This window comes from Nymphaea colorata, unplaced genomic scaffold (assembly GCF_008831285.2).
Source record: "Nymphaea colorata isolate Beijing-Zhang1983 unplaced genomic scaffold, ASM883128v2 scaffold0324, whole genome shotgun sequence".
In the NCBI taxonomy this organism is placed as follows: Eukaryota; Viridiplantae; Streptophyta; class Magnoliopsida; order Nymphaeales; family Nymphaeaceae; genus Nymphaea; species Nymphaea colorata.
The window spans coordinates 1-15070 of record NW_022204830.1 but is presented as its reverse complement, the minus strand read 5'-3'; the positions used below and the strand labels follow the sequence as shown (position 1 = coordinate 15070).

General features: G+C 37.9%; 1 protein-coding gene across 1 annotated transcript; it reads right to left on the bottom strand.

Moving 5' to 3' along the window:
- Positions 1-11924: 11924 nt before the first annotated feature.
- Positions 11925-12443, bottom strand: LOC116244802 (N-terminal acetyltransferase A complex catalytic subunit NAA10). The gene has a single exon (XM_031616660.1). It carries the CDS (start codon positions 12441-12443, stop codon positions 11925-11927), a length of 519 nt encoding a protein of 172 aa, XP_031472520.1.
- Between the last annotated feature and the right edge of the window lie 2627 nt (positions 12444-15070).

Below are 15070 nucleotides of genomic sequence, written 5' to 3'. Positions count from 1 at the left end.
GCCAGATTTGCAAGGCGCCATGTGCCATATGCACCAGCAGTTCAGATTGCACCAACTGCCAATACGGATTTATCTGCTCAACTCTGAATGCATTCATGCGATATTAATTGTCGCACATGCAAAAATACAGTTGGCTGTACCGTCTGCTATGATGGGTATTATGCCTCACAAGGATCCTGCTACGCCTGCGACCCTACCTGCTTTACCTGCAGCAATTCTCCACCTGCGATTCTTGCGTTAGTGGATATTATCTCAACAATTCTTTATGTGTTTCCTGCTCTTTCTGCAGTAATCCTACATATTGCATAAATAATTTTCGATGCATCACGATAACGCCAAAGAACAGCACGGCAGTCGCATCCACTACAGATACAAAGACAGTAATCATGGCTATACTTTTGCCAATCGCAGGATTCATCATACTCTTTATAGTCGTTTTCAAGATAGTCAGTAAATGCACAGAGGAACCTGCAAAACCCCAAACAAAATCTACTCTTCCCACCGATTCCGAAGCAGTAACTAAAACCCGCCCAGTACGAATGGCTTCAACGCTGATGAACAGCCACAGCAAAACATCAAGGAGAGTGATCGGCCCATCGCCTTCAGGAATGATACATTATGAATTATATTCTCATATGCAAGAACTCAATTGTGCTGCCATCACTCAGCATTCCCTGCTTTACACCTCGTCTAAATCGTCCATCTACTATTCCTCATTCTTGCAGGTCCGGCTCTCGATATCGATCTTGTCCTTTGCTGCCTAAAGCTCATCCTCTTTGATGAGGAGTTCGATATTCATCTTTTTCTTTTCTCCTCGAATGTCCAAGGCTAAATTTTCCAGTTGCTTGATTACGTCCTAGAGGTTAGGTTTATTATGGGTCTGTTGTTCTGTTTATTTCTCGACGTATTCTCCATATTAGTTGGGAACTATTTTATTGCAGGTGGTAGTGATGAGGATACGCTTATTTTACTTTGTTTTGATTATTTTTTTATTGGAGTTGCAAAAGGGAAGAGGAATGGATTCGTTCATCTTGATTTCACTCAATTTGACCAACGATTGTACGCTGTGATAGTTTTTCCAGATGGGAAACTCGATCCTATTTTATTCCTTATTCTGGAAGATAATTTGCTGTATTTGAGGATCCTCCTCTATGATGACCGAAGGAGTCTATTCCTACGTGGAGTAGTGATGCTATTGCGGATGCTGATGTAAGGTAGAATGAACAATCTTCTGGAACATCTTTGGATTTTTCAGTTTAATCGTGTTGAACCTGGATAGCCTCACCTTAAACTTGCTGACCGATGCAGGAGTTTGAAACCCTTTCTTTCTAACAGTCTTCTCTATACTCTTGGCCTGTATCTGGTCCTGCTTTATCTTCTTGCTTGATTTTTTCGACTGCAGAAGCTACTCTTCATCGCCTCACAATTCGCTCTCGCTGAAACTGCTCAACTCTGTTACTTCGAATCCATCGGTTGATACCTCCTCACAAAAACGGGAAAACGGTTCCCACTTCAATTTGGCACAGTTTTGCTATTCGTCTTCAAATTGCAGTATATCTTATTGCCTGCGATCCTAATCTGGTTCCTGGAGCATTGGGTCGGTTAGAAGGTCTTATAGGCGTCCATATTGTTGAGCCCATAGAATAAGTATCTCATAACTTTGTCGTAAGTTAGCTTAGTCTAGATTGCACCGATAAAGGCGTACTTCATTCCGTGAGTATTGTAAAAATAGAGGCTTCCCTTGGCTTGCAGGTTCAGACTGTAGGCCATCTACGTGCGAGGATACTTAAGGTCTGAACTTTGAAGGAAAATGGGAACGCCGATGATATAGTCCCGGTAGAGCTCTCCCTTCTTGAAAAAGTCATTCTGGCAAATAAATTTATAAAGCCGCGGCGAGACTACCCGCCACTCGAAGTTCTCGAAGAGTTCTGTGAAGACATTCCGATCAATGAAAGGACTCAGCAATATTTTATTATAACTTTTGGAAGAGGTAATGCTATTGATGTCCCACCATTCGAAGACGGGACGATTTCTTTTCTTGCTATCCTTGTCGAGATCTTCGAGGGCTAACTTGCTGACCATATCATTCACCTAGTAAGCAGTGCTTTGGGCATGCTCTTCCATCGATTTAAGCTTGCTATCGTGGCTTTTAATCCAAGCCCGCATGTCGGTCATGCCGTTCTCTATAAGGCCTATCTCGAAGAAGAAGGAAAGGGGATGATCATTGGGTATTTCCAGATCTTAATGTCTTTCCTTTTTATTATTTAAGGACAGAAACCCCGCCCACCTGGGTATCAAAAGAGTTACCAGTCGCTGGGTACAAGGAAGTTGAGGCCCTCTTCGAGCGGGTTGAGATCTAAAACGATGTTAGAGGCGGTTTTGTATTCCATCAATCCAGTTATATTGATTTATAATTCCAAAAAGACGGATGTCTGAAATTAGTGAAAGTAATGCCCAAAATCTTTTAGATTTAGAGGCGCGTCTTATCAAAATTAACATTGAAAGTGATAATAAAAGCATCAAAACAACCCTTCCCTTTTTTTCATATTATCTTCATTAAATTCACATATTCTATCATTATAAACAGGGCAAAATATGCATTCTTTTGAGGCCTTTTTTACTATACAGACTCCAAATCCATTATTTCCTTCCTTTAGGACGAGAGTATGGGATTATATAAAATAACCATATTAATAAATCAGGCATTAAAATTAGATTAATGCAGCCTTTTGTCGCCCTTCCCCATATTTTCCTCAATTATTTGATAATTCAATCTAAAACTACGATGGTTGATGCGAAACTCAGTCTCACTTCTATGACTCCGATCCTTTATCTGGCATCGGTAAAAACGGAAATACGGTTTCACAACCTCTGCTTTCTCTTCTACTCCTTGATAATTTTATTGTAAGTAGCATCAAGAGTAATCTTGGGTCTGTAGGTGATGAGTTTTTATTGCATAGGGTTTTTGAGTGATTGATTGCCTAAATTTATGCTCTTTATTTGTTCCTTATATGCTGCAGATACTCATCGAAGTTATCAAATGCCTCAATTTCATTGATTCTTTGGTGAGAATACTTACGAAGCGACCTTACCCGATGATTTCCTGACTGCTTCTTCAGGGTCTACTTGCTCTTAGTCCTGCTTTGCAGTATCCCTTGGGAGGTGAGCTCATGAAGATAGTTTTATTTGCTTTACTGAAAAATATCAATAATCCAGCATCAGATTATTATTTTTGGTCGGGCAATAGAAAGCCTTCAATCCAAACAACAAGTAAAGAATATATGAAAACTCAATCATTTTGCATCCAGACTCATATTCTGAGCCTTCACCGTCAGTCTCTTTGCCTTCTTCATCGGAATGCCCTCGAGACAAAGGTTAGACCAGCACTCGCGATTTTTTCATTCACTTACACTCCTTTGTATATTCTCTTGAATTTGCCAGTATCCACATGTTTCTTCTCTTTTTTGGGAGCATTTGCGTGGTCGATGATCACTTTGGCAAGATCATGGAGCACCTCCTTTACCAGTTTGGTCGTTACATGCTAAATTAAACATTTGTTACGGTTGAATAGTCCATGGATGGTGAGGAGTTTATCTCTATAAGCCAAACCTTATAATTTTCGTCAATCATAAAGTCGTATCCGAAGAGCTCATGGGTGTTCTTGCGGTTTTCAATCCATCCAGAGCACACATCATGGACTGTTTGACTATTTCTCTCATCTGAGGCCGAATTTTCTAAATAATAATTTTACATCTTAGAACACATCGTAGCCCTCCATTTCCTTGAGATAGTTTTTCATTTCGTCTTGGAAGAACATGTTTCCCTTGATTGCAGACTTATCGAAGTCTTTGTAGTATGCTCCAATCGAGTTATTAGTGAGATGGATGAACTTGTTACTGATTTGCTTGGGATCGTAGTCGATAGCTGAAAAGCGCACGTAACACTCATCGTACATCCAAATTATGAGGGGATTGAAGTCAGTGATTAAACCCACTGCCTAATGTCGAACTTTCTCTTAGAATCACGAGAGGATTTTCGATATATTTTTGGCTATCCATAGTGATTCCTTGCATTTGACGTGGTCTTGGATTTAGACAAAGTTGTTATAGCAAGTGATCCTCGTCCTCGAGATAATCCGCTGGTTTTAGGATCCAATATTGTTGTGTTCGGTCAGATGGTACTGATGAGGGAATCTCTTCTTATACTCATCAAGAACTCCTGAACTTTCTCAAGCAATTCATCTGATTCATCCTATTATGGCTAGTTTTAAGCAACCTAGTTTTATGGCTTATCGTAGGCCCTTTCTCTTTTTTCTTTTTCTTCTTTTCCTTCTAAGGCTTTTTACCACACCAACCGAGCCAAATTTGCAGTCTATTGACTTTAACCATTATTAATGCTTCTTCTTGGCCAAGCTTTCCTCGTTGAGCTCGTCCGAAGCCAAATTTCCCACTACTTATCAGTGACTATCTTAGGGTATTTCTTTTTATCGATAATATCATCAAGGTCTTCAATGTTCTTCAAGCAGACTGAGATGGCTACTTATGTCCTCATTTCAAGTCTTCTAAGAGCCCTTGTCTTGCTTTATCTTATCATCCTTTCTTGATTTGGTGGAGTGAGCGTATATCTTGAGGATGGAGAGAGCCTTGCATACCTTGAAGTGCATCTAAAACGCCAAGTACTAATCCTAGTCGTTAAGGTCGAAACATTTAGGAAGAAGCTATCCTCAGATACGTCATTGATCCAAACTGAATTTCTCAGGGTTTTCGAAAGGCCTAGCTTTGTCGTTATGACTCCATTCTTCTAAAAGTGGTTGACCATTTGAAAGTCCAGTAGATTTTTATAGTCAAGTTATCTTCCTTGAAGGGTAAACTTCAAGTCAAAGCAAGGACTGTGGCAATCAGGATTTTGAACCCAATTTCTTTCCTTCAATGCCTTTTTGAACTCAGGGTATCCACCAGTAACGATGAATACTTTTTATCCGTTCTAAAGTCTATTCTTTTTCTTCCACTCTCAAGGTCAGTGACGTGGGGATAACTTCTCATTTTCTAGCTTTTTTCTTTACCGAATCCTTTTACTCTTCTTCGCTTTCTTCTTCCTCTTCATTCTATTCATCTTGGCTTTCCTTCATGGTTCGTTTTGCTTTTTTCTCAAACTAATCATCATATACCCCTTCCAGTACATTCTTCTTGACAGTAACCATCACATAATCCTTTAGCTTCTCTTTCAGTTTCTCTTTCTTCAATCTTTCCTCTTATTTTACTTGTTCTTCCTCTTGTCTTCGTTCTTGATCTTCTACAAGTATTCTCATTCTTTTTCTTAAAGTTCTTATTGGTTTGGGCAGCTAGTTTTCCGCGATCTAGATGAGTGACTCGAACTTTTCTGCAGAGTGGCTTCTAACTACTTATTCTCCATCATTACTCTCCGATCCCATTTCTGATTTTTCTTTCTTGGTTCGGAAAAAATTGATCTTGCTCTCGACGTTATTATAACCCAGTCCTCCTTGAACTTGCTTATCTTCTCCTACTTTTTCTTCTTTTACAGTTCCTACATCTCCCGCTTGGATTTGTTCGTCGCGTGCAGGGATTGAAGAAATACAAGATATCTTTGCTCGTAATTTTTCTTGTCGTTTGCACCCTCCTCACCTTCTTTTTGCTTTTATGATGGAATCCTACATGAGGGATGGGTTACTTAGGAAGTGATTAAAAATTAGTATATGGTCTTGAGTTTCGGGTTTTCATTTCTTCGACATTGTTATCGATATCTTTGAGTTCCTTTAGTTTGCTCTACCGAGACTTGGTTGCCTATTCCAAGATCTTTTTTTTGAGCGTTTATCTTCTCTGCTGTTATTTTTTTTACAACAAAATTTTCTCCTCGATTTCCCTCTGCTTTTTTTATTTCAGCTTCTAGATGTAGTCCTGAGTGAGGCAATAGTTACCAGGTTCTTCTCACGATAGTTGATCTTGTTGGCGCTCTTTAACTCCTACGGCTTTATTTCCATTTTTTAAATTATTATTAACGATTTGACAGATGAAAATGAAAGATGATCTATGGTAGTCGTGGGAATATGAGATAATTTAGAGAGGGATTTTTCGGGTTGACCCCTGGTTGGTTTTTATAATTGATATGAAGGAAGGAGAGGAAAAATAGAAACAAGAGTAAACCACCACCTTTCAAAAGTTTACAAAGAAATTGTATTTCATCTTCTGCGGAAGCCCTGATATCGATCCTGTCATCAATCATTCCATAGTCTCAAATACATACCAACAAGTAAGAAAACTTCAATTCAGATCATTTAAATCCTGCATTTCACCCTTCTCTACACAGTCTTCGGACAGACCAAGAATTCAACATACGATATCATTCAAACAGTCCTTTCTTCTCTTATCATATTGGTCTGCTTCGTTCCAAGAGTTATGAACAAATATTACTTTTTGCTTTTCACTCTTTTGACTTTCATCGTTATTGCCCTGCTTCAGCAGCAGTCATGGTCATTATCCTTATTAAGTACCTCCTTACTATTTAGCTATTTCACTTTCGTCAGTTATTGCAGCATCCTCCAAAACTATTCCGCTCAAAACCCCAATTTTGATTTCAAAGCAGAGTCTCTTTGCTCTTCGATCATCAATCTGTACCATATAGAGATGGGCTTTGGAGTGCTGATCGAGGTTTTCAGAGTGGTATATATCTGGATGATCATAAACGCGTACAAGGCATCAAAGAAAAAATTCAACGAATAATAAAAGAAAAGGAGAAGACAATAGAAATTCGACGAAAACATGAAAAACAAAAATCCATTCAACCTCAATAGAAAAATCTGACCCTATGATTCTATCTTTTTGTCTAGCTTTTTATCATAAAAGATATTTGATTTTATTGAATGAGCAAAATCATCCACGATCATATCGATCTCCTCACCAAAAGAATCGATGCCTTCATCACTAAGAACAATGCTCTTTGGGAGGAAGGAATGAAGCCGCTACTTTTGGAGAGCAAGAAGTTTCTCGAAAAATACCAAAGCCTCAAAATTGGATCATGTACAAACCTACAAAGTCAAGCTAGAATTACCTAGAGGCAGTGAGAGTGTAGGTATCAAATGCCTCCTTTTCATAATTTTCAGAATCGTCCAAGAGGATGCTGCCCTGTGAGTTGGAGTATAACCATGCAGTCAAAATTCAAACATACGATGAGTATCTATAGTTGCAGAAGGCTAAAAACGACTCGTCGCAGAAATCAAAGAGACAGATAAGCAAGTCCAAAACGAAGTCACCCACAATACTCTCTTACAAAGCTTAAAAAAACTTTAAATTGAGTATTTTGGGCTGCTTTATGAATGGAAGGTACCACAAAGCACCTGTAGGATTGTGATCCTTTCGAAAGGGGAATAATTCAAGGATCTTAACTACTTCATCTATCATGATTAGCGAGCAGACGCATTAAACTTATTTGAAAAAAAAGTACCACTCTTCGCCAAACAAACCGATATCTAAAAACTGAAATAAACCTATCCTGAAGTTTACAAGTCAATCAATGGGTAAAATCTTAGGCCAGCAGATCCAGAAAACCTGAATTTCATGAAATAGATCATAAAGATCCACCACATGAAGCGTAAAAACCAAGGAATTCTCCAAAAGCTATAGCAAAAATTCAAAGCATCAATAAACAGGAGTTTCACCAAGGCTTTCCATGACCATAAACAGCAAATAGAATAAAAGAAGAAATAGCTATATTCGAATGATAAACTAAAGAAATCCTTTGAAGTATATGAGTTCAACCAAGCCAAGTCTTTCATTTAAAAGTGGAAGAGCAGAGTTACATCGACCAAGGTTAGTTTGCTACTTGAAGTCTTCTCTATCTGGGTCAATAAAGGCAATATCCCGTATCAGTCAAGTTAACGTAAATGGATAAACAAAACATTATGACTACAAACGATATGAAATGACTACTTAGTATACGTTGTCTCAGAGCAAAATCCTCAGAAAATATTCAAAATCGACATTTAGAATTCTCATTTTTGCAAAACCATCTACGTTTAGGTTGAAATCAAGTTGAAGAATTCAGAGATTATCAGGTATAGCGTTGATCACGTTGTTTATGTATTCGATAAAAGAGAAAGCCTATTTACGCAAGAACTTATCCTCGAAAACAAACTGAATAATTTCGGTGAAATTGTCGATAACTAAAGCTACTGCATCGTCTACCTTAATTAGATCTTTCGAGGACTCAGAAGATGGGCTCTCTGGTGATTTTTACTAAAGTGGAATCTTTAAAGCAGTTGGAAAAATACCCTCAAAATATTCTGAAAGCTATTCCATCGATTATAATCCTCAAACATTCAAGACGGTTAGAGCTTTAATGAAGAATTAATCGTATTCCTCCAAGCTGTCCAAAGGATCATACCAAAGAGCATATTTTTAGCTGGTGAGATTCAGCCAAAAATAAGAAAATTAGTCACAAAGAGCAATCCTTTTCCTTCCATTCAACAAAAGAGTCAATAATTTTTAATTAAGTAACGGTTTTAAGTATATGAGAAAAAGTTACTGCAAAGTATAGGATATTTTCAAAGGTGAGGATTTCGATTTCTTTTTCAAGAAAAATTATGAATAACTTTCCGATAATATCCTGAAGTAAAAGAATATCATCTTGCCAAAGATCCAATACAAGAACTTTTTGGAAGATATAAAGCGTTATTCTCCCAGAAAGCCATAATTTGTGAAGAAATAAATAATAAAATTCATCTATTTTCAGTCAATGTTCCAAATCTGCAGTCGTTTCCTTATAAGCTTAGATACACTTCTCACCTCATCCCTATCTTTGAGTGTCTTTTTGAACTTTTCATGCAGAGCAAACGGAATGACTTAGGCTCAAATTCAATGATAAGGCTTTAGAAGTAAACGAATTACCTCTTTACCTTCATTGCTTTTTTCGCAAAACTTTATCCATATGCAGAGCTGAGTAATCTCAAATCCGACCTTTATATTCTCAGGTGGCTAGTCCAGAAAAAATTGCCAAACTTCAATGATTTTCTCAACAGAAGCAATATAGGTCTGTAAAACTTTATCTCTCAGATCTTGCTGCACTTTTTTACAGGATTGGCTTCGTAGTTGACATACCGTATATGGGATTTCCTTATTTCCACATAGAAGAGAGACCAAGCTCGCATAATAGTGGCATTCACTTTGCTAACCTTCTTCTAAGCTACTGATACGCTTCCTATAATCCGATCAATCAATTCATGGAACGCGTTAAACAAACATCAAGACCATAAGCACTGACAAGGAATTCGCAGCCAAATTTCTAAAATGCGATACTTATTTTTCGAACGAACGTACCAAGAGGAAAGATTGATCAAACATATCAAGAGTGGAGAAAACAGCATAATTGAGGATAGGATCTTGAAGAAGATCATACTGGGAGAGTCTAAGCTAAGATTCCTTATTAGGAGGAAGGCAAATTCCCATATCAAGAGCCAAGCATTTCGAAAAGAAAACCATTTAACAATAAAATAACTGAGATATCCATTACCATAGCCGAACTATTTGGGCTTGACTATCATATAAATCGTCATATTTTTGCACGACCTCCACATCCTCTAAAATTTGAACCTGAATACTAACAAATTTTGGTTAAAATTCTACATTCCCAAGACCTAAAGAATGAAGAGTGGAAGGACTATACTCAAATAATCCAAAAAAGCTATTTCTACAATAAATCCATCAGGATTCCTTCAGAGCATATCAATTTCTTCAAGATTGTCGAAAAGGATAAAAAGGCAGCATCCTACGGCACATAAAGGTTGATATTGTGACTATTGATAAAGAAAAGTAAAAAGTATAATTGACTGGGTTCATTGACTATGGAAATTCCAGAAAGATAATGCCTACAAAACCTTTGTCAACTTAAGTCCGATCGATAAAAAGAATTTACACAATAAGGGAAGAACCATCTTAAACTTGACACTCTGCTTGAAGAGCCATCTCTACGACCAAAGCCTAACTGCCAAGCAAAACTTCTCCCGTTTGAGCTGCTTAGCTAAAAGCTATTAGATTACGATATTGGATAAAGCAACGAATGCATAACAGCCCTCAACAAGCTCTCCTCCAAACTATAAAAGATCAAATTCCCCCTCGATGAGTTCAGCAGTGACCAGTATAAGAGAATCACGAATAGAGCTCTCAACTAATATTAACCGGATTGGTTCCAGTCATCCTTAACAAGCATCTAGTAACTTAAATCAATATTCTACAACCTCTTCAGCCAGGAAAAGGACAATCAATCAAACATTAGTTCTCCAAGTTCTACTAAATATTTGCAGAAGAACATAATATGCAATTCGTATTCTTTGCATAAATGCTGGTCAAGTTCATATTGCTCTCCAACATCACCCGCAAGAAGAAGCTAATGTATCTCTACTGCCTTGCTGTCCACTATCAGAATTGCTACTCTAAGAGGGTGAATATCGAGACCGTAAACTCTTTGGTAGGTTGATATTCAAGCAGTATACCTGATTAATGCTTGCCCGTATGTTGGAAGTGCCTGCGGAAAGATAATCGAGGCCTATTACTTCTAATCCGACCTTAAATCTGAGCAAAAGAAAGATTTCACTGATATTGTTCAAGACTGGAGCTATATTTGCAATTTTAAGTTCGGCTATAATGACATCATACTCGGATCATCGCGAGAACTATCAATCTTAAGGTCATTTTCGATGCAAGACACTGAGGAAGATGGAGCAACAGAAATAATGCCGGTTTGAGATAGTGTATGAGGTGGAAGGCTTTAGTACATCTGGTCGCACAGTAGACCCAAAAACCTTCTAAATCGTCAAGCGAGGGACTAAATTCTTGAATCAATTTACAGGATACGCCAAATTAAGTATCTAGATTCCACTCAAGAATTCCTCTTGAACTGTTAAAACGTCATCCCTCTTCAAAGCCATCGCAGCTACTCCTATGACTAGTTCACCAGCCTAATGCTGGATAACGATCTTATAAGATACATTCTCGACCAGCCTTTTTCAAGCTAGCTTCCAAAGAAGAATAGTAGGAGTAGAAGATAAACCTATAGCCAAAGGATGAAGTGAGTAGCAGGAGGAAGCTAAGCCTCATGCGGATGGGTTTAATAGTTGGGCAATTTGCCGAGGTCAGAACTGCTTGAGAGTTGGCATCGGTGCAAGATCGCCAAAGCAGGAAAATAATGAGTAAAGTCATTTTTTAGTTCGACAAAGGGGATTAGATTGACAATGGTAATTTTGGTTATAATTTAGACAAAGAATACAATATTGCCACTCTTGACTTAATCGCCATGGAGGAAATCGATCTCCACTCTGAAAAAAATGATACAGATAAAACAATCAATAAAACTATTTCTCCAACTTTTATATATTTTCTCTTGAACAATTATATACCAGAATTGATCAATACCCAATATTAAATAATTCTTGCTGATGTTAGAAAGCATAATGAATTACTAACTTTCCACAACCGAGAAGCAACCAAGGAGGCATACATCCGCAGGCCTGGCAACTACAGGTGCATCATTTGCTCCTTTACCTACCATCCCCACTACATTAAATCCTAAAACACTTTCCTGCTCTTAGATTGCGACCATCTCATCCATCGTGAATGCCTCAAGGTTTCGAGAAGGCACCTAGAAACAGGTGTGTCATAAATTAAGATGAAGATGCCTGGAAATCGAAATGTGAGCTGTGTGAACGGGCCTAGCTCTTTAAGCAAGCGCAAGACGGGCAGAAGAGTTCGGGAGCAAAGAGAATATGTAAGAGAGTTGACAAAAGGCTCCTCTGCTAATATTAATATGACTATGAGGAGATTGTCGCACCGTAGATAAGACAGGCAGATACAAATTCAAATGATTTCAATATTTCAGCCGCTCGCAGCAACCGAGTGAGTTAATTATTCCCATTCTTTTCACATCAAATCACGTTTTACTGCCGCCGGCTCTGGTGCTTTCTTGGGGAATCCTCTTCTCACAAGGTCCTTCCTCATCTTATATGCATTCTCTCCATCAGCATAGTAGCCAATCTCGGTATCAGCGATCTGGTATTTCAATTTATCTTTGTAGAGGCCGAGTGCAGCCCTGTTGGAGACTCTCACGTGCAGTGAAACATTGTCGCATTCCTGGGTGAGTTCCATGGCATCATGGGCGTAGTTCATAAGTTTATTTGCCAATCCCAGTCGTCGGTGGGTTCTCAAAACTGAGAGTGAAGTGATATGGGCCTCCTGAACTTCGACATCGGGTTCGTCGTCCATCTTGGCCAGGACGTATCCAACGACCTGACCGTTTTCCTCAGTGACGTGGAGGAGTTCGGACCAGGAAAGGTAGTGGTAGAGGTAGTAGTTGAAGTGGTAGTTCTCGGGAAGGCACCACAAGTTGCAGTTCTGCATCTCGTGCAGGTCGGTTATCTTAGCTCTACGAATGGCTGGCATTTATACAATAATTAATATGAAGAGTGGGGAAAATATAATCATCATCATTTGGATTCGATTCATGGTCATTTCATCCCGAGGATTATCTCGATTCTTGGGAAAAATAATTGATTGAAATTGATGAAACATAGAGTATAAAAGAATTCAATCCTCGAATCATCAAGATAGTGTATGGAATATTAGCCATTTTTTAAAGTTTCCATCTAATGTAAGATAAGGAAACCATTACCCTAGTCATGCAGGCGCGAATTAGCCCAAGTTTGATTACCATATCCAATACCCTTGATTCTGTTTATTCAACGCTGAATATTAATATATAAAATAATAGGTAAAGGCATTCACATGATGCCCTTATAGTTCTAAACCAACGACTACTACGGTTACAACTCCATTGTCAACTGCGAAGGAAAAAGAATAAGACGAATGAGAAGAACAGAAGCCTCGGCGTAAAAATTACATCTTGAAAAAGTGAGAACCCTTAATTTCAAGAAGCACATCGTCACGACGAAGCAGAGGATCGCAAAATCAAAAATGCAGTGTCTCTGGGCCGGTCAATCAATATGATTCAAGCTTCAAGTTTTGCCGACTAAAAATTCCAAACTCCAATATATAGAAGCAAAGTCAATCATTTCATTAGGTGTCTAATTTTACCAGTGAAAAATCTAAGAAAGCCGCCGAAGGCCAGTCCAGAAATAATGAGGAGGCCTTCAGAGATATAAAATAAGCAATGGGAGAGTATTATATCGGAAGTTAGGCCAAGTGGACGTAGAGATCTGCCAAATAACTACTTAAAAATAATCGATCTGCTTAAAGAATAAAAGATTAACAGTATATAAAGTCCTCTTTAATGCATAGTAAGGTTGGTAGCTGACCGTCAATGCTTAGTCAAGAAGGACATTGAAAAAAACATAAAAAAGCCACGAGTTTATAAAACCGTTCTAATTGCAGGAAAAGGTGAATAGGACAAGTAGAAACTAAAAGTAAAGCCAAGAACAAATAGGCTTACTCAAAAAACGGTAAAGTAACATACAGTTAAAATCATCTATGAGCAATAGTAAGCTAAAGATATCTAAGGGTAGCTAAGTATCAGAGAGTAATATAGAGAATAAAGAGTCAAACATAAGAAAGAATCCTAAAAAGAATCATGTCAATTTTGAGTAGAGTGTCTTATCTTCCAAGAAAAGGACGAGATAAAGAATGACTATGGAATCAATGACGACTATAGTGAAGACTTTCAAGCCTGAGAGGATCAAAGAAGAGCGAAGTAAACATTGATATGCCATCATAAATAAGCAATTTCTCCCAGATTGTTCTCGCAGGTCATCCTATGCCAGCAAATTAAGGAGCAAGATTAAAAGCAAACAATAAAAATCAAAGCTATCGAGTGTGAATGAACTTTTTCAATAAGAAGAAAAGCTGAAAGCACCCAAGAGCATAATTAGAATAGCAGCCATGACTAAAAAATCAACCTAAACAACAGAATCCAATAAATCTCACTAAAATTCTCATGAAAAAATCTCACCTAAGATGAATTGCTAAGTTAATGAGCTTTTGAGAAACTCTAAATTTTCGTTGAAAAAGATATCTACTTCAGGAAGCGAGCATAAAAACCTGATGCTAATACCAACCCTTAAAAAGATGCTTCACAAAGTGAATCGAGTCGAGCCTGTATAGTTCGAACTCAGACATAAAAAACAGTATAAAGCAGAGCAACGACCTGAAGAATCTTAAATTTTCTATCCAGCAATAGAATCTGAAATTTCGAAGAAGAAAAGCGTGGGAAGTTATACATTTAATGATGTTGTGCAAAACATATAAGAACACGAAATAAGAATATGCTCAATTTACCTGTTCGTGGACAGCACAAAGGCCCTCTATTAAACTCCTTTGAAGTTCTAAAGATACGAAAGATTATGTTTTTTAATGATTAAAAAGTATAAATTCGAAAAAAGCAGAATTATCGAGTCTATAAAGGAGGCGAGAGTTGCTTCACTTGATGGACGCATAGATTCCCACTGAGGTTTGCAGAAGCATCTCTATCGGCAAGAGGTTAGGTAAAGATTATCAGCTTTTATCGAAGAGGAAAAGAAGCTATCGCATTAGGTGGAAGAATTTTACAATAAAATCTGCAAAAAGTATCAAAGAGATAAGTACATCAAGATATAATGCACGAGAGACAATTTCTCTCCATAGATAATGAGACTTTTAATGGAATAATTGACAAACTTTATCAGTAACTGCAAAAATAGGATATATAAAATGAGGTCATAGATGCGAACGAGCAAAGGATCATCGAGATAGTGTAGATAATGTTCTTGATTAGCTAGTTGAGTGGTAGTTTGTCAAGAAATTTTAGCTTTTCTAAGAAATAGAAATAGACTTTGAAGAATATTACTCTCAAAATTAGAAAGGATCATGGAAACGGCTTATATTTTTAAAAATATGCTTGATATGCCAGTAAATGCCTTATTTATGATTATTTATTGATTACTTGCCATCAATTTATCATTATCATCGTTGAATATACATTTTCTGGAACCAATATTAGGGGTTGGGGTTGGGGTTGGGGTTGGGGTTGGGGTTGGGGTTGGGGTTGGGGTTGGGGTTGGGGTTGGGTTGGGGTTGGG